This window comes from Ammodytes marinus (genome assembly GCF_949987685.1).
Source record: "Ammodytes marinus genome assembly, chromosome: 13".
In the NCBI taxonomy this organism is placed as follows: Eukaryota; Metazoa; Chordata; class Actinopteri; order Uranoscopiformes; family Ammodytidae; genus Ammodytes; species Ammodytes marinus.
In genome coordinates this window covers 21,493,604-21,514,905 of record NC_137217.1, presented here as the reverse complement: position 1 = coordinate 21,514,905, position 21,302 = coordinate 21,493,604, and the positions used below count along the sequence as shown (strand labels likewise).

The 21,302-nt window shown below is 44.8% G+C and overlaps 3 protein-coding genes across 5 annotated transcripts; all 3 read left to right on the top strand.

Moving 5' to 3' along the window:
- Positions 1-3,630: 3,630 nt before the first annotated feature.
- On the top strand, positions 3,631-8,609 carry il11a (interleukin 11a; the record flags this gene model as incomplete). The annotated part of the gene is made up of 6 exons (XM_080039599.1): positions 3,631-3,744; positions 4,575-4,732; positions 7,566-7,661; positions 7,850-8,011; positions 8,183-8,353; positions 8,556-8,609. Exons 1-6 carry the CDS (start codon positions 3,738-3,740, stop codon positions 8,607-8,609), a joined length of 648 nt encoding a protein of 215 aa, XP_079895725.1. The 5' UTR covers positions 3,631-3,737.
- A 1,656-nt stretch (positions 8,610-10,265) lies between these two features.
- On the top strand, positions 10,266-18,448 carry znf628 (zinc finger protein 628; the record flags this gene model as incomplete). The annotated part of the gene is made up of 8 exons (XM_080039598.1): positions 10,266-10,328; positions 10,759-11,326; positions 12,041-13,052; positions 13,572-13,742; positions 14,050-14,383; positions 14,629-14,783; positions 16,149-16,391; positions 16,505-18,448. Exons 2-8 carry the CDS (start codon positions 10,935-10,937, stop codon positions 18,446-18,448), a joined length of 4,251 nt encoding a protein of 1,416 aa, XP_079895724.1. The 5' UTR covers positions 10,266-10,328; positions 10,759-10,934.
- A 582-nt stretch (positions 18,449-19,030) lies between these two features.
- Positions 19,031-21,037, top strand: nat14 (N-acetyltransferase 14 (GCN5-related, putative)). Of its 3 annotated transcripts, none has more exons than XM_080039729.1 (4): positions 19,031-19,075; positions 19,664-19,840; positions 20,114-20,257; positions 20,343-21,037. In XM_080039729.1, exons 2-4 carry the CDS (start codon positions 19,760-19,762, stop codon positions 20,784-20,786), a joined length of 669 nt encoding a protein of 222 aa, XP_079895855.1. In that variant the 5' UTR covers positions 19,031-19,075; positions 19,664-19,759; the 3' UTR covers positions 20,787-21,037. The 3 variants fall into 3 exon arrangements, with proteins under 3 accessions (XP_079895855.1, XP_079895853.1, XP_079895854.1); XM_080039727.1 differs by having other exon boundaries at positions 19,952-20,257; XM_080039728.1 differs by lacking the exon at positions 19,031-19,075 and adding an exon at positions 19,376-19,469 and having other exon boundaries at positions 19,952-20,257.
- The last annotated feature ends 265 nt before the right edge of the window (positions 21,038-21,302 follow it).

The window sequence follows — 21,302 nt, the reverse complement described above, 5'->3', positions numbered from 1 at the left end:
ATGAAGAATATTACAGTAACACTCATTCAGAATTAGTCCAACTTTTTGAAGGGGACTTTGGCATGAATCACGCAACTGTGTGGATTAACAGCCCGGCAAAAGGTGAGCAAAGAGTGTGAGGCATATAAATGATTTGAAACCTGCGTAATATTGTGTGAGTACATGCCATGGGGCACAGGAAACCCAGTGTAGAGCATGACCGAATTGAGTGAAGCCTGTGTGAGTAAAGTTTGTCTGGCAGCGAGGCTTGGCAGGCCCTGTCACAGGTTCCCCTTCCTCTCTGATGTCTTTGAGGTCGTAGTCTGAGTGTCTCACTCTGTTTCTCCTCCTATGGTGGTTTACACAGATTGGTGATGTAATGGGTAGCATATGAAGGCCACACACAAACACACAGGCGCACACACAAACACTGATGCTCATGCACGTTATACAGACACCACACTTATACCACCACATACCCATAATTACACACATATACTATACGCACACCCATTTATACAAACCCTGGATTCCCCCTTTTCCAGCAGCCGTGCGTCCGTGCGTGTGCGCTCTCTCGCACAAAAACAATATTCTAAACAAAGATACATTACCCCATTTTTTTTTGCACACTGACATTAATGCATGTGAGCGCACACTCCCACAGGCACACATACTTGAAGGGCACCCACCCGGTGTCATAGTGTGTGAGTGATCAGCACTGGGGGATGGCCTTACAGAGGACTGTGTGCTTCAGAACCACCCAGGAGACCCCCATCATGAGAGGCAGCAGCCCATAGAGGGAATGAGGGAGAGTGACTAACTTCACTTTTTCTTTTCTTCTCTCCCCAGCTGTGTCTTCAAACGGCCCTTTGATGTGGGAAATTAAAAAGAGCGAGTGTGTCAATATCTCCCTACGTCCAACCACACTCATCTATTTCCTCTCCTTCTTCTCCCGCTCTCCTCCTTTTCCTGCTTTTCTTCTCTCCTGTTGACCCGAGAAAACAGAGTATGACCCTTTCTAACCACAACAACTCTGCCACCCACTCACTGCCACCAGGCCCTCATCATTTGGAGGGTGTTTGTTTGTCTGTGTAGGCCCACCACCGGACTGGCAACTCTGTGTGTATATGTGTATGAGTGTGCGAGTGTGTGCGTACAAGGCCCACCACTAATTATTTTCTAACCACACCATGAGTGTATGTCTGTGAATGAGGGTCTCCTAATCTCACACCCAGACTCAAAATGGTTTCTTCTTTTCTCCCAGGTCTCTCCCTCCCGATGTCTGTTTGAGCGTCTGTGCTCAGGTTTCCACCAAATGTGACAAACATTTCCAACAACTTTGCAGAAAGTCGGCGTTTCCATCCTTAATGCAATTATTAGGGGTTGGTTCATTGAGATAAGCAGTACAAGGCACAGATTTTTACAATCGGGTGCCATTACGCCATCACAGAAGAAGAGTTGCAATGAGATGAAGGGTTTCAAAGCACCAGTTAATCTTGATGGATAAAAGCTATTTTCTGCTTGTTTCGCACAATGATTTGAGGGAGGTAACTGTATCCTCATCGCTCCACACAGATCGTAAACTAAAAGTCATATGTTTTCATGTATGTCATTATTAGTTGTCACATGTCAAAACTTTGAGGGTTTTCTTTTCAAATTCTGGGCATTTCCACGCAGGTGTTTTTATGCGCAACAAAGTCGAAAAGTGAATAAAATCAGGGGAATGGAAATGCACCTATTGACCCCTTTGTGATATACAGTATGTTTACAGTATGATGCATCAACTATCCCTCTGTGATGACTGGAAACTCATTCTTGCCCTTTGCAATAGTAAGCCACGCTTTACTGCACCTGACAGAGTGTTTCCAGACTGCCCTGCTCTATGAGTGTGTGTGTGTGTGTGTGTGTGTGTGTGTGTGTGTGTGTGTGTGTGTGTGTGTGTGTGTGTGTGTGTGTGTGTGTGTGAGTGTGTGTGTGTGTGTGTGTGTGTGTGTGTGTGTGTGTGTGTGTGTGTGTGTGTGTGTGTGTGTGTGTGTGAGTGTGTGAAAGAGAGAGAGAGAGAGAGAGAGAGAGAGAGAGAGAGAGAGAGAAATATACAGTGTGAGAAAATCCTGTTGATGTGTGTGCAGTGGACGGTTGTGTTTCTGTTTGTATCAAAGTGTGTGTTTCTGAGCTAGGAAACGTATTTTTTTGGTGTGTTTTGGTTTACTGGGGCACAATGTTTTTCTATGACACAGCGCCTGTCGTGTGTGTGCATCGATGTGCATGTTTTGCATGTGTGTTTGTGTGTGTGTGTGTGTGTATGTGTTTTTGCCGTGTTGACCCCATCAACCACCCCACGCCCCTCAAGCGTGTGTCTGTGTTGATGTCCTGTGGTGTGTGTGTGTGTGTGTGTGTGTGTGTGTGTGTGTGTGTGTGTGTGTGTGTGTCCGCTCACTGTTTCTATGCAACACTTTCAGAGGCCCCTTCTGGTCTGGACAACACCTCTCTCCCCGCTCCTGTCCGTCTCTCACTCCTCACTCTTTCCTTCACCCTGGAGAGGGAGAGAAGGAGTGAAAAAAAGAGAAGGTGGGTGGGGGGGGGGGGCAGTGGAAATAACAGGCTGCTGTCTCAGGAGGGGCTCTGAAAAGAGAGAGAGAGAGCAAGGGGTGAGAAAAGGAGGGAGAGAAATACGGGAGAGAAACGGTGTTTGCTGTGCGCATTAGTTATAATACAGGGAATGTGACGCGTGTAGTCCAAAGTTGTCCTGCCATAAATTAAATTACCCAAGCGAGAACACACTTTCTGTGGCATCCAATACAGCACATGGCACTGGCACAAGAAAACAAAAAACAAAAACAAAAAAAACGAAAGGCCAGGTAAAACTAGAGGCTCTAAAAGATACATGGTGAGAGGGAGATATGCGGATACATGTGAAAACAATGAGCGTTTTAAAACGTCTGCAGTGATAGAGGGAGAGATAGGGAGAGAGGGAGGAAGAGATTTGGAGATGGAAAGATAGAAAGAGGTAGATGGGGATTGATTGGCGCAGGTAGCGAGATGCCACGGAGGAAGTGTTGGAGATAGCGACATACAGGACAGGACGGGGAGAAAGTGATAGAGGAAAGAGAAGAAAAAAAACAACGGAACATTTTTTTAAGTTTAGCAAAGGGAGACAGGCAGCAGGGAGGGGAGGAGGAAAGAGAGAGAGGGAGAGAGAGGAGAGAGAGCGCGTGTGTCTGTGTGTGTGTGTTTTTATGAATGAAGTGAGTCACTGCCGATGTGTCATAGGCCCGACGTCTTTATAAAGGAAGTTTTAAACAAGCCTAAACACTTCACTGCGCGCAAAAATTGGACTTACCACACTCGCATCCCTCTCTCTGCACTCCTGTTGCCTCCCTCTCTCTCACTCTCTCTCCAAACTGTCTGAGTGTATCTCTGCCTTCAGAACTCCATAAAGACTACCGGGGCTCATCCCAAACTTTAACCAAATAGCAGAAAAAAAAAGTTTGACGAGATTGACTTTTACCTTTTACTTTTCCCACTCTCTCTCTCTCTCTCTCTGTGTGTGAGTGAGTGCTTCAGTCATCACTCTGCTCGCTCATTCATCCTCTCCGTGTCCTGTCCTGACAACTTTCCTCCTCGCTCTGACTGAAGAGTGCGACCAAGGAACCGGAGCACGTGACAGTTTCCGGAGTTCAATTTATTTAATAATTTTAAATTTATTTACTTATCTACGTCCGTTTGCTGGGTTACATATCCCTTGGATCCGAACCAATATGAAATGTAAGTCTTCGTATGAGTGTGCTGCTTCGACTCGTATAATTGCTCTGGGTGTTAATTGACACTGATTTGACAGCTTTTTGTTTTAGCATAGCCTATTTATTTGCCAAGCGCTATATTGAAAATGTGGCTGCTATAACGTTGAACAGTTAAACACTGTTGTACCGCCCCTATACAGGTTACATTACAATATTTATTTTTTTACATTAAATTCTAAACAATTTGTTTTTACTTATGACTTGACGTTGATTCTGAACAACTTTTTTTTCTCTGGCGAACCCTGAGCTCTAAGTTACTCTGGCACAGTGCGCTCAGATGCTCCTGCAGTGTTTTTTTGGCCATGATTCTTGTGGTTCACCTGTAATTATCAAGCATTCATCATTTCAACACCGCTGTGGTTCCCTTTTAATACTTAGTCTACCTTCTATTTGAACTTGAAAGGGAGAAGAATGAATGAGCTTACTGTTAGAGAGTTGACTTGGCTGGCTCTATATAATTTATACCACCAACTCACGTACCTATCCAGTTGCAGGTGTGACAAAAAGCAGCATTCATTGCGTTGCTTATGGTAAAGGAGTGATGGTGATATTCAGTGTCAAAGCCCGGGTGTTTTTTGTATATAATGATTTAATGATTTGCATTCATCCTGTGAAAACATGACTCTGACATTGAAGCTCTTGAGGATGCCTCTGCCAAGTCTGGAGCTATTGTTTATATTATGGTGCAATATCTTCCCCCTGTAGCTGACAGCCGTGGCCTGAGGTCACTATCATTATGGCAAGATGACAGCGCCTTTCCACTAATTGCTTCCGTTTCGCTCTCCCCCCATACAGTGCTGCTGGACTCCTCCTCGTCGCTGCTCTTCTCGCTGCTATTGGCCCAGCTGCCCGTGTTCACGTCTGCCTCACCAGTGCCACACCGGCGGCCCACTGACATGGATAAACTGTCCAATCAGACCAAAAATTTAATGAAGCTCACCCAAGAACTGCTGGTAAGTGAGGATGTCTATAAGACGCTAAGTCACTACCTTTTGCTATTTGAATTGACAAGGCAAGGGTGGGAGAGGACGCTGGTCACTGATTTGTCTTTCCCTAATCGGACTGTATTGGTTAATAATCACCTCTAAATTAAGGGATGCATCATTGTGCCTTCAATCAGCCACTGAGGTTGCACCATGCACTGTTGTGGAATCTTTGTTAGGATTGACTATAGTATAGGTTTGGCTCAGGATTCAGTTTGACTTAAGCAGCTTTCATTGATGACAGACTGGCTGGAGTCCATCTGTGTACTTAGATCAGGGCAGCAAAAAAACCTCCGGGGAGATTTGACTGAGTGATCTCACTTTTAATCCGCACTAGTCTGGGAAGGAAGGGGAGGTCTGACAACCTCATGGTCTGCCCAGTCACCTGACAGGTGGTGGTAGTAGGGAGATGGTGACCAGGTCAGTGCCTACATCCAGTCCAGTGACATGCAATTCATTAATATAAGTATTATGAAATTAAGTAGAATAAACACACTTGTACAGTTATGGTCCAGCAAGATGCATGATGTGGTCAAGGGGATAAAACATTAAGTTCTTGGAATTAGTTTAACATCTCCCATTAGTCCAAATTTAGAACTACATGTCAACACCGTACTTGCATCCAACAAACTGCCACGCTGTGTAATGATATATAGTATATTGCACACCTGTTTACACAGAAACACGTTTATGTTCTGCGGCGAGGCTGTGAAAGTGAGGATGGATTAGGGAGATTTTATTCCTCCAAGGAAATGTGAATTGTTTGCACCTTACTGACGACTCTGGCTTAAAATCGTATTTTGATGACCGTCAAGTAGGCAGGAAAATCAGATTTGAAAACTTAGCCAAGATCTGGCCCCAGCTGGTGATGGTGTATCAACACTGTGTTATAACAGGTGAAAAGAAAGCTGGATTATATCTCTGGATCTTTGGTTACACATGACTGAGCTGGATTCTATTTTTGCAATATGCAAATCCTTATACTCTTTTGTTCAGGGGATAAAAATCAAAAATAGCCGCATACTCTCTCTAGTCTTGGCCAGTAGATAACGTTCAAACAGTGTGTGTGTGTTCTGTATGTGTGTCTGGGTTTGTTGATTTAAAAAAAAACAATGTTACACAGCATTGTAGCAGTAGTCTAACCTGGGTTCCAGATGTGAACAAACCAGCAATATCAAAGGGCATTGGGGACAGTAATAGACAGTCTTCAGTACCATGGAAGATTAATTCAAATTTTTTTCCTTATTGTCTGGAATTCAACTAAAAAAAGGACAACTTTTGGAAAGACAAATAGAATGGAAATCCATGGAAAGTCCCTGCAAAAAGCAATGCAACTGATGCTTTAAAGACAGAGAAATGTCTGCGTGTGTACACGCATAGGTCTATATAAGTTTTCCGACTGTGTGTATGTGTGTGTGTGTGTGTGAGTGAGTCTGTGTGTGTTTGCATGCCTGCTGTATGGGTGCAAATGGTTATATGTGTGCATGCATTTTTGTGGCTGTATGTGTGTGTCTCAGTATGCATTGAGGGTTCTGTAAATAGTCATGGTTGTGTAGGTGCGGTGTTTAGTGTTTTGCTTTCGGTCGCCACAGCAAAGTGACTTGATAAAAATCAAAAAGATTTATCACATTCCAGTATTTGCATTCAGGAAGAAAAAGTCTCGATGCTAAGTTCTGTCAGGTGAGGTCATGATCTACGATGGAGAGAGCAAGAAAAGGAGGATAAGAGGGAGAATTAAAGTCTGCGAAAGAAGGAGCAGAAAACCACAAGAGATAAAGAGATCAGAGAGCGGACTAGATGACAAGCCAGCAGTGTGTGTGTGTGCATGCATCCGCACGTGCACGTGACACTGTATGTGCTTGTGCACCTGGTGTGAGACAGAGTGAGAGAGAGGAGAGGGGGGGAGAGAAAGGGTGAGGGAAGCAAGGGATGGAAGGGGACAAAAGCAACGGAGACAAAACATTGGACCACAAACACAAGTGAGCTCTTACGAAAGGCTGATGGAGAGACATGCGAGACAATGTGGCACATTCATTCACTCAAAACATCAACACAAACAACTGGGGGAGAACAGTGGAGCAAGGAAAACACTGCGTAACAGGTTAAGGAAGCATTAGGTGCACACACAACCTGTTTACACAAACCATTTCTCAGCACTCATCATCCTAATGCTGTTATGTTCCTCTACTGATTGGAAATGACGCATGCCACATCAGTCATCTCCATTCATCCCACATTCATTAATGAATAAGAGGAACATCTTTAATGCTAAATTGTACTATCCATAGCCATGAGCACAGCTTCCGTTTGTTAGGTAAAACTCCATAAACCTGCAGTCAGGTTCCCCTCTGGTGGCCACAATGGGCACTACTGCTGTCTGGACGTAGTTTACAACACAACTCTAGCCGGGCAGCGGCACTGCGTCATCCCATCTTTTTATAGCTGTGACCCTGGAGTTTCCCTACAGCCCTGTGTGTTGTCTGCCCTATTGGAGCTGTCTTAGTCACTGCATATGTTGTTATCCTCGCTCCCCGTAGAAAACATCCTGTGGGTTCGGGTCATTTGCTCTTATTGTTGACATTTGGGGTGGTTGAATTTGGCTGAACTTACACTGACCCAATCAGCCACAGTCCCTTCAGTTCAAGAGCTACTGTCTTTTAGCACAGAAAAACATCCCATCCCATCCAATCAGAGGGCTAGACTAACACTTTCCTCATGCTGCCGTGACTTGTCTCAGGATGATTAAAATTGTCCTTATGCAAATCACTAACGGACTGCGCTGTGTCTTGTTTTTATCTTACAGAAGGAGCATGCGTTTGACTCTGACGTGGAGCCACACCGGTTCAGGTCTCTGCCAGAAATGAGCAACAGATCTGCCAATGACCTCAACAATCTTGAGGTAATGCCTCGATAATGTATTTGTGCGTGACCGTGTGTGTGCGTGACCGTGTGTGTGTGTGTGTGTGTGTGTGTGTGTGTGTGCGCGCCTGTGAATGAGAGACACGGGCTGGTCTGTTTCTATCCACGCAGTTACATCTTGCCACACCCATGCTAAGTCTCTAAAGTATGTGTCTGTGTTGTTTCCAGCTGAAGCCCACACTCTCTCAGTTGCATGCTGACCTGAAGCTGTACGAGCACCACTTTGAGTGGCTGAACAGGGTTTCAAAGAAGCACCACCACCCTGCAGTGCCCAGGCTTGTGGAGATGATCAGAGAAATGAGATCTCTCATCAACCTGCTGCACCGTCAGGTAAAGAGCTGAGTTCCATTATGTTGGTCAGTGTTTAATTATATACTGACCCGTGAAAGTTTTAGTAGGAATCGTGTCAATTGGCAACAGTTTGTTAACAACTTTTTCAAAATTTTCTCTGCGATTAACAGTTTTTCTAATCCGTTCGTCTGCCTCTCCTCTCACCTACAGATGCTAAGAGTTGAAGCGCCAAAGCTGACTCCGGCGACCCCCTCCCTCCCCCCTCACCTCCCATATCAGTTTGATGTCCTGCAGTCCAGCCACGAGCTTCTTCAACACTTTAAACTCTTCTGCGATTGGGCATACAGAGCGTTCATTAGTCTCAAGCCCAAGGCGTCTGCAGTACAATGATATCCAAAGCACATTCGCTCTTCTCCTTTCAACTTCTTGGCTGCAGAGCCAGTGAGGACACATGGAGTCCCGCCTCAGCCAAAGGGGAATTAAGACCATGTCAGTGTGTGCTTTGCAGTCGATCGCATCCTTTAAAGAGGCCCAAACGTCAACCAATGACATGTGTGCTGAAGAATGTGTCTTTCCATCCCAGCCAATAAGGATGCGCCGTACTGCAGCCAGTTACAACCATCAAGACTCCCGTTAAAGCAAACTGCCAGTTTAATTACGATGATCATGTCATGATTCCCCAACTCTCTCCTAAAGGCCTTGTTAATGACCATTTTATTTATGTATTTATTTATTTATTGACTGTTAGTAATTTATTTATTTCTATTATTTATTTGATGTTGTAATGTGTCACTCTTATCTTTATTTCTGTATTAACGTGAATTTATTTGCCCGCATCTCTGTTATCTTTCATTTTGTCTTGTGTCTCACTGATCCTCAAGAAAAAAACTAAGAAAAAAAAAAACAGTAGCACTTCCTGGACGTATAGCTCTGATAAAGACTTTTGTTAAACTTACTTCATCTTTTAATTTTTCTTTGCATTTGTGCATTTCTTCAGCGACTAATTCTTCCAGTAGATGTAGCAAACTTTTGGGACACTCAAGGTTTTCACTATCTCTCATGTACAGTGCCCTTAAAGTTTTAGAAGATGTTAATGTTATCTTCAAACCATGTCAAATGTGCCACATCTTAATGTATCACTTGATGGCCTATATGAAATGAATATAGTTGATCTGAAATTGAGATATAGCCAAAGATAAGTGAAAACTTTATTTTGTACCACAGGCAGAGTTTCTATTTTTCGATGTCTGTTTCTTGCAGTCTGCATGACGAGGCATATTTAACATTGTGGTAAAGTTGTATGAATGTGCCCCGTTGCTGAGCACTGATGGACCTGATTAGATCCTTTGCACAAACTTGTTAGGATTAGCCATTCAATAAGTGAGATGGCTGATTTTGAACTTGTGTTTTGGGTGTAGAAAAGTTTGTTTTGTTCTAGTCAAACACCCAAAGCCTTAAAATACTATGTATTGTGACACAATGTTCTGTACATGTGTACATACGTGTACAAGAATGTAAATTGTTGTATACAGTGCTTTTGTGTATTATGTTGTTTTCTACAATATAGTATAGATTTACCAATTTTATCACTATCATTTTTGTTCGTTCCTTTCTAGTATTTGTTACAGTATTGATTATTTATTTAAGTAACTTGGTGGAACTATTTATTTTGTGCTGCAATGGAGCGAGTCTCCTAGCCTATCTTTTTGTACTTTTATACAGTTTTTATTCTTATTTACTATCATTATCCCATCATGTTTAAATTATTGTTGTATCATCAAGATGCCTCTTCCACACACTGATTGGCCTCAATGTGAAATATGTGCCTTGGTGAAATAAAATACTAAAGAATGTGCACAATGCATTGGACTATAATTTGATAAACCTATCTAGCCTGCAATGTGAACTGTGACAGATGGGCTTTAGGGCAGAGCATGGACCTATACAGGGGTAGAGAAGAGAGACGTGCAGATAAGCCTACTACATTACCCAGAATTCTATGCACCCGACTCAGAATACAACGGGTAAATATCGATTGTGGGTAAAAAGTTATAAATTATTTTTGAAGATTTTGGAACGTAGCCACATAATTTATTAATTATTTCCGTAAAATGTGAGCGTTAAAAATATTTTAAGGGGAGATTTAGAAATGTCAATCTGTCTGTCGAAGCTCCTGTCCAATGGTAGTAGCCCATCTATCGCAGCAAGCAGCCAATCGCCGTCGCTGTTCTTAGGAGGCGGCATCGGGTGGAGAACTGCTGTTAGTTTGTGCTGTGTTTATTGTTAAGGTTGTGTGGATTAGCACTGCGGTACCCAGTTCCTTTTCATAATATCAACAATATATGTTAAAGATGAGGTAAAGATGCCTGGTGAGTACTGCTGCACCCTGTGTTCACGCGCGTCCTTCTCGAGCAGTTTTAATGACGTTATTCCGCAGTGACGAAGGGCTACATCAGTTTTATATGAAGGCCAGGAGCTGTTTGTGTTGATACTGTGAAAAAAATTATAGTTCCTGTTTATGTTTGTCTTTCGGCTTGCACATTAGAATACACCTATGAAGTAGCTGAATGTGTAACTTTACCGTAGCTTTTCTGTGTGCTTTGCTAAGCACCGCACTGCGGGGACGCGGCCAGAAACGGACTGACATCCAGAGGAAAGACAGCGGGAATGGGAGGAGGGACTGGCTTCATAAACACATACGATGGGGGTGGAATTTAAAGGGGACATTCTTACAAGGAGTAACCAAGTTATAATACCGTATTTATTTTTCTTTCACTCATTCTCAGACCTCTCCTGAGCTGTCCACTTGGGATGACGAAAGGGAAGGAAGACACACAGAAGAATATGTAAACTAAGGAAAGGCAGAAAAAGAAAAAAACATGACACTGCACCAAAAAAACTGATCCTTCGCTCACTTCCCAAGGAATAATCCCATTATCTGCTACCAGCTCGCCCCCTTGTCATGGCCAACTCAGGGGCCTTAGTGGTCCAAGCAGAACTCTTACCGCCTCAGTCTGCCGCCTCCCTCTCCCACTTCCCATCATCTCTCCTGGCTTCGGGAGAGGATGGCGAGGAAGAGCGGGACAGAGGGGAGCTTGCTGAGGGAGACAAGGGAGTAGAGGAGGGCGGAGAAGAGGTGGTTCTGGACATGGTGTCGTCATCTGTTTCTGGCCCAGCCATCCAGCAGCCGGAGCAGTCGGACCATCCGTTCCAGTGTATGGACTGTGGGAAGAGCTTCAGGTGGTCGTCCAGGCTGACACACCACCAGCGGAGCCACAACAATGAGAGGCCGTACCGCTGCAACCTCTGCCCCAAGGCCTTCAAGGGCTCCTCTGCTCTGCTCTACCACCAACGGTATACCAAAGATACAATGATACTATAGTGTCCACAAGCTGTTATTACTACTTTATGTATTGAAGTGAATGGGGGAAAGATTGGACAGAAGTGTGTGGTTTTTGTAACTTCATTATCCAGAAAAGAGAATAGTTTCTAAAAAAAATATAACCTGTTGCAAAGACTTGAATGACACACCTCACTTGTATTTGGTTTAATTTTTCAAAATTCAGGTTCACAGGCAACGTAAAGGTGGAGTCAGCGATTCTGGAGAATGCATGTTGTCAAAATCACTGAATATCTCTCCTCACGATCCACTATCTGTCCATACTGTGTTCGAGCACTGAATAGAAATTTGGTGTTAAGTCACAGCCTAGGCTCTGTAAACTGGTATGTAAACACAGGGTATGTAAACAAAGGGGCTCAACTTAGCTAGCAAAATGCCCAGTTACAGAGCCTAGTCTGTGTAACACTGGCTTTTCTTTCGAACGCACACACGGTAGTGAAAGATAGCGGATCGTGAGGAGATATATACTGATTTTAAAAAATAAGGTGAAAACAAGCATCCGCCAGAATTGCTGACTACACCTTTCATGTGAAATCCATACCTTTTAAAAAAAACAGCTCTTCATGGTGCCGGTGTATTAGACAGATCACAAGAACACATTGCAATGTATTTCTACACTCATTTATGTGTCACACCTGTTAACTGCTTATCTTTCTTTTTTTCTGTAGGTCTCACTCAGGGGAGAAGCCTTACAAATGTCAGGACTGTGGCAAAGCTTTCAAACGCTCCTCTCTGCTCCAGGTGCATCAGAGCGTTCACACTGGAGTGCGTACCTTCTTGTGCCCCTACTGCCCGCTGACCTTCAAGTGGAGTTCCCATTACCAGTATCACCTACGGCAGCACACAGGAGAGTGCCCCTACCCCTGTGACACCTGCCCCAAGGCCTTCAAGAACTCAAGCAGTCTGCGGCGACACAAGAACGTCCACCTGGGCCTCAAGCCTTACACCTGCTCCGTGTGTAACAAGTCCTTCACTCAGTCCACCAACCTGAGGCAGCACATGAGGATACACACAGGCGAGAGGCCCTACATCTGTAGCGAGTGTGGACGCAGCTTCACGCATTCGTCAAACCTGGCCCTGCACAAGAACTCGCACACCAACCCCAACGCAGGAGGGAAGGAGGTTAAGAGGGGCGAAGTCACGAGGAAGGGCATTGAGGTAGTAGAGGTGGTGATGGGGACAGAGGAAGTGACATCGTCTATGTTGACGGACATGGTGGGTTTTGTGAGCCAGGAAGGAACTGATGGAGTCGGGGTGGGGATGGAAGAAGTGTTCCTGTCTGCCACCTCGTCGGGCCAGAATCCTCACCTCCTCCCCCAGCTTACCCTCACCTCCTCTGGGGAGCATGTGTGTACGTCCAGGGCCATCGGGACAGAGGTTCACCTCAGCACAGACACTGGTGCCAGCGTGCTGCTGTACAGCTGTGGCAGCTGCAGCCACACCTTTGGCACGAGAACTGAGCTAGAGGACCACCAGGCCATCCACATGGGTCCGGGGGGGCACGGGGCTAGTGCGGAGGTGGGGCCCGGGGCAGGGATGGAGGTTGGGGATGGGCTGGTCGGAGCGGGCCACCTGCTGGCTGATTTTGAGGAGGTGGTGGAGACTACCACAGCAGCCGAAAATGGACACTCAACAGAGGTGCTCCTTGGACTGACAGAGGGAGCAGATGGCAGCAACGCAGTAAGTGATCGGCTCAAACAGATAGATGTGAGAAGAACCAAATAAACCTTACTTCATCACATTAAAAGAAAAAAAGGGAAATTAAGTGAAACAAAGAGGAACTTATTAATGTTCATGAAACAGTCCGATTTTTCTTCTGATGATCATAAATTACCTTTGACACTACTTTGATCTGGTACTAGATCAAAGTTTAATCTGCTTCACCACCTTATATAAACATTAATAATCTCAAATAGTCACATGTTTACATTACCTCATCGCGGTGCATACTGCGTCTCTCACTCTCTTTAACAACTGCGTGCAACACAGGCAAAAACATGCTTGTTGCTACTTTAAATTGAGGCATATGATGTACAGTATATTTGCTGTTTGTAATGTATGGAATACAACTCTTGAAAGGACAAACAGTCATATGTCTTTATTTTCTAATTTAAATTGATCTACAGGAGACATTGCTACACAATAAAGTGCTTTAGTTTTTTTTGTTGATAAGCAATACTTCCGTTGGTTTGTCTTCAGAATGTAGCCACCACCCAGGCCCAGTTTGACCTGCTGCACAGCTTCACCGAGGTGACTCAGAGCTCTGAGGCCATTCATCCGGAGACCAGAACCACATGGGCAGGGCTGTCATGTGGCTACTGCAATAAGACCTTCAAGACCAGTGGAGGGCTCAATAGACATGTGTCACTGGTGAGAATGACTTTTAATTTCTCCTCTACTAACATGGTATTGCATGGTATATGTCCGTCCTGGGAGAGTGATCACTTCCTCTGTCACTCTCCATGAGGTTTCTCAACCTTTTTTCCCCATAAAGTTTTTTTTCCTCAGTCGAGCTTAGGGTCTAAGGGCAGAGGGTGTCATATTGTGTACGAACCACTGAGGCACAGGGTTACTGGTATTTGTGATATTGGGCTATATTAATATAAACTGGTATAATTTGATCTATTCTTGAAGTAATCTTTGCCATCCGCTTCTCCCTCCTTTTGGTTTTGTCCAGATGCATTCTCTCTCGTCACAGTCCCGCTCCCAGTTCAGCTGCTCGGCGTGCGACCGCTCCTTCCCCCTTCTCTCCTCACTGCTCACCCACCAACACTCCCACACCCCGGAGCAGCGTCTCCTGGCAGAGGCCGAGGCTGAGATCGTGTGCCCCGCTTCCCTGTCCCTGTCCCTCCCCCTCCCCTCCTCTCCCAGCCAGGCCGACAAGCAGCAGGAGGGCCAGAGGGAGATCCACGTCGACATCATCGCCGTCGGTGAAGAGCAAGAGGAACACCCAGCCAAACCCACCAAAGCCCCCAAAAGGACAGGAGCCAACAAGACCGCTCCCACTGGAGGTAAAGACTTTTTTTTTATAGCAAAATTCAAATTTTAAATTGCATTTCAACGTGGAGAAAATGGACAAATAAACGCCAATAAATCCACACTGCACAGCAAAATGTATTAATGCAAAGCTAGCCATGCTTCATCCAATATCAAAGTGGTTGTTTTTAAAAACGTTTCAAGCAAACAGTGAACTCGATTTGAGGCTTTTCCGGAATTACGTCATTTTTCATTTCCATTTCCACACACTTTTGTACAGAGAGGCCATATCGCTGTTCGGAGTGTGGAAAAGCCTTTAAAGGTTCTTCAGGGCTAAAGTATCACATGAGGGATCACACGGGAGAAAGGCCCTACCGCTGCACAGAGTGCGGAAAGAGCTTCAAGAGGTCATCACTGCTTTCAATCCATCAGAGGGTAAGGCTCCAGTTATGTTTTCCAAATTAGAGATCAATCTCATTGATCATTGGCTAAATCTGGCACATTTACATGTTGAACTTTGGTGCTCATGTTTATCAATGTGCGCTGTCCCTTCTAAATAAAGAAATCTCAATCACGTGGGAGCAAAATGTTCTGTCACTGTACAACGATTTTGGTAGTTTACAGGGACAGCAGCCAAATCCAAAAAGCAAAACTTCATATTGCATCCTTCACATATTTTAACTAGTGCTGTCAAACGATTAAAATATTTAATCGCGATTAATCGCATTAATGTCATAGTTAACTCGCGATTAATCGCATTTTTATCTATTCTAGCCTGAATGTCCCTTGATTTCTTTTTGTCCCATTAATTTATCTCATTTTAATGCTCTTATCACACCCATTCTAATCATCATATTTTAGAAGAAATACACAGAATTACAAGTAGAGTCTACACCATTGTAATTCAGTGTATTTCTTCTAAAATATCATAATTTGCAATTCAGTGCAAATAACAATGTAACAGCATTCACAAACATAACTGGAACTTATTTTTTTTATTTAAAAACCAAACCATAACAACATAGGGTATATAAAACAAATTAGTATTCAGGCTAAATTAAACTGGTTGTTGTAGGCCTAAATGTTTTGGGATTCTTTCATCCACGGCTTATTTCAGACTGTGTGAAGTGGACACACTATGCCTTTCTTTTCTGTTCTTTTCTGCGTAGTCCCAGAGTCACAACACGGAAGACTAGTGAAGGTCGCGCAGCTGAGCTAGGAAGTGCTAGGTTCCGGTTTCTGCTTCAAAATAAAAGTCAGAATTGACTTGACGTTTTGCCAGTTAAATGATTTTAATGTGAAATTACGCTGTAGGACATGTTCCGTTTGAATTGACAGTAACTTAAATGCGAGCCATTTGTATAGTTTGTGGTGTTTCAGTTGTTCTAACATTACTAGTTGATACAACAACATGTGAAAAAACCACAACGTTTCCTAGGCCATGACGAGCGTTAATCGCGCGATAAAAAAATTGACGCCGTTAAAATGGGTTTGCGTTAACGCCGTTAAACTGACAGCACTAATTTCAACGTGTGTTAGTTGCCACTGTTGGGCAGAATTTTGGTCTTATTGCAAAAGATAAAATAAAATGGAAACAATTGATTTTATTGTACTCAAATTTCTTAATTTATTTTTTACTTCGGAAACAACGGTATTTATATATGTAATAATAAGATCCAAAAACTGTGAGATTTAGATACTGTAAATACAGCTGAGCATAAGATCATGTTAGAAACATAAAACATGACCCCAAAAAGTATGAATAATTATTTATTTTTTTCCCACGTTCACCTTACTCAGGTGCACACAGGCGTGCGGGCGTTCCAGTGCCCTCACTGCCCTCTCACTTTCAAATGGAGCTCCCACTACCAATACCACTTGCGTCAGCACACAGGCGAGAGGCCATACGTGTGTAAGGAGTGTGGCAAAGCCTTCAAGAACACAAGCTGCCTGCGTAGACACAGTCAGATGCACTCTGGACTGCGGCCTCACGTTTGTACCATCTGCTCCAAATCTTTCTCGCAGACGTCAAACCTCAAACAGGTCAGCACAGCCTCTATCAGCTGTTCATATTGAATAGATTGTCTTATCTCATACTGAACCACTGTTTTATCTCTTTTGTCTCCCCTCTCCTCTTGTTATTTTACTGTGAGCAGCACGAACGCACCCATTCTGGTGAGAGACCCTTCCAGTGCACGCACTGCAGCAAAAGCTTTACACACTCGTCCAACCTCCAGCTCCACCTTCGCACACACTCCACGAGCAAGGACTTCAAGTGCCCGTACTGCTCCAAAGAGTTTGTCATGCACTCCTACCTGCAGAGGCACATCCGCACCCATGGCAGTAGTGTTCCCCTGCCCTGTGCCAGCGCTGGAGCTAAAGATGGAGTAGCGGTGAAAGCCAGCGTCGGGGGAGTAACGACCACCACGACCCTGCTCAACCCCATCACCCTGGAAACCTCAGGAAACCAGGGCAGCCTGATTGTGTCCCAGCCAGCACTTAATATTCCCCCCAACAGCTCCCAGAACTACTTTATGATTCAGACAGCCAGTGGCCTGCAGCTCATCCCGCTGACATCCCCTGCACCAGCACTCCCACCTCCTCCTCCACCACCACCACCACCTCTGTCCCAGCCCCAAAACTTCTTCCTACTGCAGTGCCCCTCCAACAATGGCAGCTTGATCCTCGTCCCCACGGCAAACAACCCTCCGCCGGAGCCTCAGAGCCTCCCTGTGCTGCAGACTTTCCAAGCACTCCAGCCCGTCCTAAACCAAACACAGACTCACATGCCCCAGTTTCCCAACATTTCACAGCAACAACAGCAGACCAGGATCATAATCACCAACAATAATAACAATGCAAACACTCCTGTTGCTACGTCGGCAGCACACACACACTCAGCCAACTCCCTACTGTCCAAGCCCATATTCGGCAAAAGCACTAGGACGGCTCGGTGCAGACGGGGACGCAAACCAAAAGATACTCTTCAGAAATCTGTGAGGGCTCCCGTGAGTCAGGCTGTGAACTGTGTCACACAAACTATGAGTCCTGCTAACACTACACCATCATCTGCGTCCACAGTGTCCCACGGTCCTCTGTCAACATATTGCACTATGGCCCCAATTCTTCCATCTTCCACCAATGTAGCCTCCACAGTATACACCTCAGGACCCACAGCATCTGTTGCCATGGTTCAACCAGTCACCACAGTAGCCACAGCATCAGTTTCTCCCCCTGTCCCTGCTGCTCCGGAAAGGAAACCCCATGCCACTGTGGGCCAAATAAAGACAGGGGAATCTATGGCAGGGAAACAGTTTGTGTTTTGTTTTGACGATGAAGGACAGGCAAAGGAGGGGATAAGCATTGAGGGGGGTGGGAATTCATATGTGTTACAGTTTAACGGGGACGCATCAGGAGAGGCAGGAGATGGAGAAATGGGGGGAGATAAGGAAGGGATGATGTCACTACTGCGCGAATGGGGCGGAGCGAAGCCCGGAGAGGGACAGACAGGAGAGGGCAGCAGCCAGGAAGAGTCCTACGTCCTTCATTTTCACACACAGGCACAGGAAGGCTGTCCATCCAGTGCTGCCTACAGCCAAGGGCAGGGAAGCAGTCTTCAGCTCTCCTGCACACCTGCTCAAGGTTTGGTGCCACTCGATGGACAGGAGGTGGTGTTTGAACTCGGGGGCGAGACCAAGATGGCGCAGGACACTGAGGAGGGAATGCAGATGATAGCCCTGATAGAAGGTGAAGGGGGGATGATAGGGGAGGGGGAGGGCGCAAGTTGCAATGCTGCAAGCGGTAGGGTCGAGGAGGGTAGGGGAGCCATGGAAAATATGTTTCAGCTGGGAAGTGGAGAGGAAATTGTCATAATTGAGGTCAGCACCAGTAGCTTAAGAGATGGAAGACTGGAGAGAGCAGGGGATAGGGAGGTCTCTCAAAGTAGTGAGGTGAAAAATGAGAGCGTACCAGCAGAGTCAAAGGAAAAGTCTGCAAAGGAACACAACCCCACGGACAGTACAGAGGTACAGTCACCAACGGACGACACAATAGGAAACGGACCTTTACCCAACTCCAAAGAGATGAAATACTCTAATTAAAACCAGTGTGTATGTTAAAGACGAAAGTATGCGAGCGAATGCCTCACTATATGTGGGCTCTGTGTGTTAGCACTTTAGTCAGTTTGAGTTCTCCTGGAACTGAGGGAGAACATGCAGTCCGATTTAGTACTGTCTTGTAATCCCATGGTGCCACATATTAGAAATGTTATACATTTAAATAGGCTGCACATGGACCTCTGTATATTCCTAAACATATTAGTTTAAATAATACTGTCTTTGACAGTTTGTTTATGAATTTAATAAGTTTACTTGTGAATAACTGTTGTACACGACCCACTTTCTTCATGCTGTTTCTAGTAAATAGTAACTAATTATTAATAAATCTGGTAATACCTTTGCTTTTTTTTGCTTTCTGTTTCTTTTATGAGTTTCCAGAAAAACTGATCATACACAGGTCATTGCATTTGGACCGCTGTTTACGTTGTTACGTTTGGTTTGCCATTCACGTAGCATTTGCGCAGTGCGGATCCTACGCACGCAAATTGCGTAAATCGAAACGTTGAGCCGTGTAACGGGGCATACAAGAGCGTACGTTTGTAAGCAGAATTCTTCATTTCCGCAAAAACGACTCCGTGGCCATTGCAAGACTAAACATCAAACTGAAAGGTACAAACAGTGTGTATTTCCTATTCTGTGTTTAATGTGAGCAGCGACTTGTGCAGAAGGTAGCCTAAGCGGAAATGGGTGGTTTAGAGCAGGAGCACGGTGGTCGAAATGTGTCAGGACGTACCATAGCACTTCGTTATAACCATATAAGGATTTCAACAAGGTCTTTTCGCTTTCGCTGATGATCAAAGTTAACGCGAGCAAAAGAAAGCTAGCGTGCTTTATACAATGAGAACAGCATGATGGTGACACATGCGTGCTACAAATCCTCTAATCCCCATCTGCCTTTGTTGTTTTGGAGCCAGCGTGGGTGTAAACAAGTTACAATGCAACTACTGGCTCGCCGGAGTCGAACTCGAAGCCTGCTGCATTGCACGATTTGACCGTTTGAAATGTAATGACCCATTTCACTGTCTCCCCCGTATAGATAACAGCAATGCCGTACTAACTAGTCTGTCAGTGTAAAGCAGTTTCAATCATCTACATAATTAAGTATAAAAAATACCGATGTTGCATTTCATTGTCACTTGTTCTACTAAAAAAAGCATCACTTTCTACGCCATTAACTCTTTAAATGTGTTATTGCAGGCTCCCTTTGCAGGTGGTGTGGATGTTGGAGTTTACCATAGACACGTGCAGAAACGGTGGCACAGCGACCCTGCTGTTAGAGCATACAGCCTAAATATGGTGAAGCTGGAGCTGGATCAGGTGGTGATGAGGAGGATGAAGGAGGACGACATAGAGCATGTCAAAGCCCTCATCAAGGTTTGTGCACTACAAATAGATACACTTCGAGATGGGCTTCTTTAATCGTAGTGGCAATTTACTCTTATCCTTAGTGAGGCTTGTGCTGATATTGTATCAATGTCTCTCCAGGAGGGCTGCGAGGGCACAGAAAACCGCCTCATTCTCCACGTCCTCACTCGTCCACTCTGTCTCTTCATCCTGGCTGTTCTCTCCTCAATGCTGCGCTGCCTGGTCCACTCCTTTATCCTGGCTCTTGCTATTCCTGTCTTCCTGCTAATTATCTTCCTCAAGATCACCATGCCGCGGTCCACAGGGGTCCTGGGCAGCAGCCGCCCCTCCTGGGACTATGTGGGAAGCAGCTACAGAGGCACACAGGATGAGACCCTTCCAAATTCCTACTGTAGGATCAGTGGCAAGACACCAGTGACTAAAAAGGTTGGTCAACTGTTTGTTTTTTTATCACTGAACTCTAGTGACCAAATGTGGCAGCCAACAAAGTAATCTCATTTCTCTTACTCAGCCAAGGCGCAGGATCGCACCCAAAGACAAGGACCAAGAGACGTCAACAGAGAAGGTCTCTCCAGAGAGGGAGCAGGCAGCCGGAGAGGTCTGGGTGGCAGAATGCGACGGTGAGATAATCGGCTGCATCTTCCGGGAAAGCGAGAATCGAGCTGACATCAGGAGGATCTGTAGGGTGGTGACGGGCTGCTGGTACCGTAGGGAGGGTCTGGGCCAACTGTTGGTCCGCGGTCTGGAGCAAAGAGAGAGAGAGAGTGGCGCACGCAGAGTGTACACACATGTCCCTTACCCCTCCAAGGTGGCCGAGGTCTTCTTCAGAAAGCTCAGCTACCAGCAACTCGGTGAGGGTCAAGAAGAAGACGATGATGAGGAGAGGAAGTTGGAGACTCCAGAGAGAGGTTTTCTGGGACACCCTCTCACTAAGGTGTTTTACAAAGACCTGTGATTGAGTGGTGATGGACTGAAGACATTATATGAGTGTACACTGCTGAAGGTGTCATTGCTACAACAGTTTGGGATATTTGTTTTAAGTTAATAATTTATTTAATATTTGTGTTATTTATGCCAGTATTTATTTACTGTGTGTGATGCTTTACTGTTTTATATTTACAACTTTTTATCATAAAAAGTACAATCTCCATTTTCACAAAACAAAGGGTTGTTTATTATTTGATCATTCAGAAATGACATGAAGCCATGAAGTCACCATTTGTGATGAAATAAAACAAAATATTTATGTAAAATATGTGCTTGTGTGGATCTAATCCGATGTAAATTACGTGTGTGTGTGTGTGTGTGTGTGTGTGTGTGATTGCATTGCAATGAAACCATACAGATGTGTTGGAGGATGTACAGTTACTGATTACTGATGTGAATCTGCAGAATTTCTCTGCTTTTATCTTTATGCACTCTCTGTGACACATACAGTATCTGAGTCCATAAGTCTGCAAAAAAGGGTCCT

Coding starts and splice junctions, on each gene's coding strand:
- nat14 (XM_080039727.1), top strand. CDS start 19,760: ATGGTGAAGCTGGAGCTGGATCAGGTGGTGATGAGGAGGATGAAGGAG. Junction 19,841..19,951: donor ATGTCAAAGCCCTCATCAAG/GTTTGTGCACTA, acceptor ATGTCTCTCCAG/GAGGGCTGCGAGGGCACAGA. Junction 20,258..20,342: donor AGACACCAGTGACTAAAAAG/GTTGGTCAACTG, acceptor TCTCTTACTCAG/CCAAGGCGCAGGATCGCACC.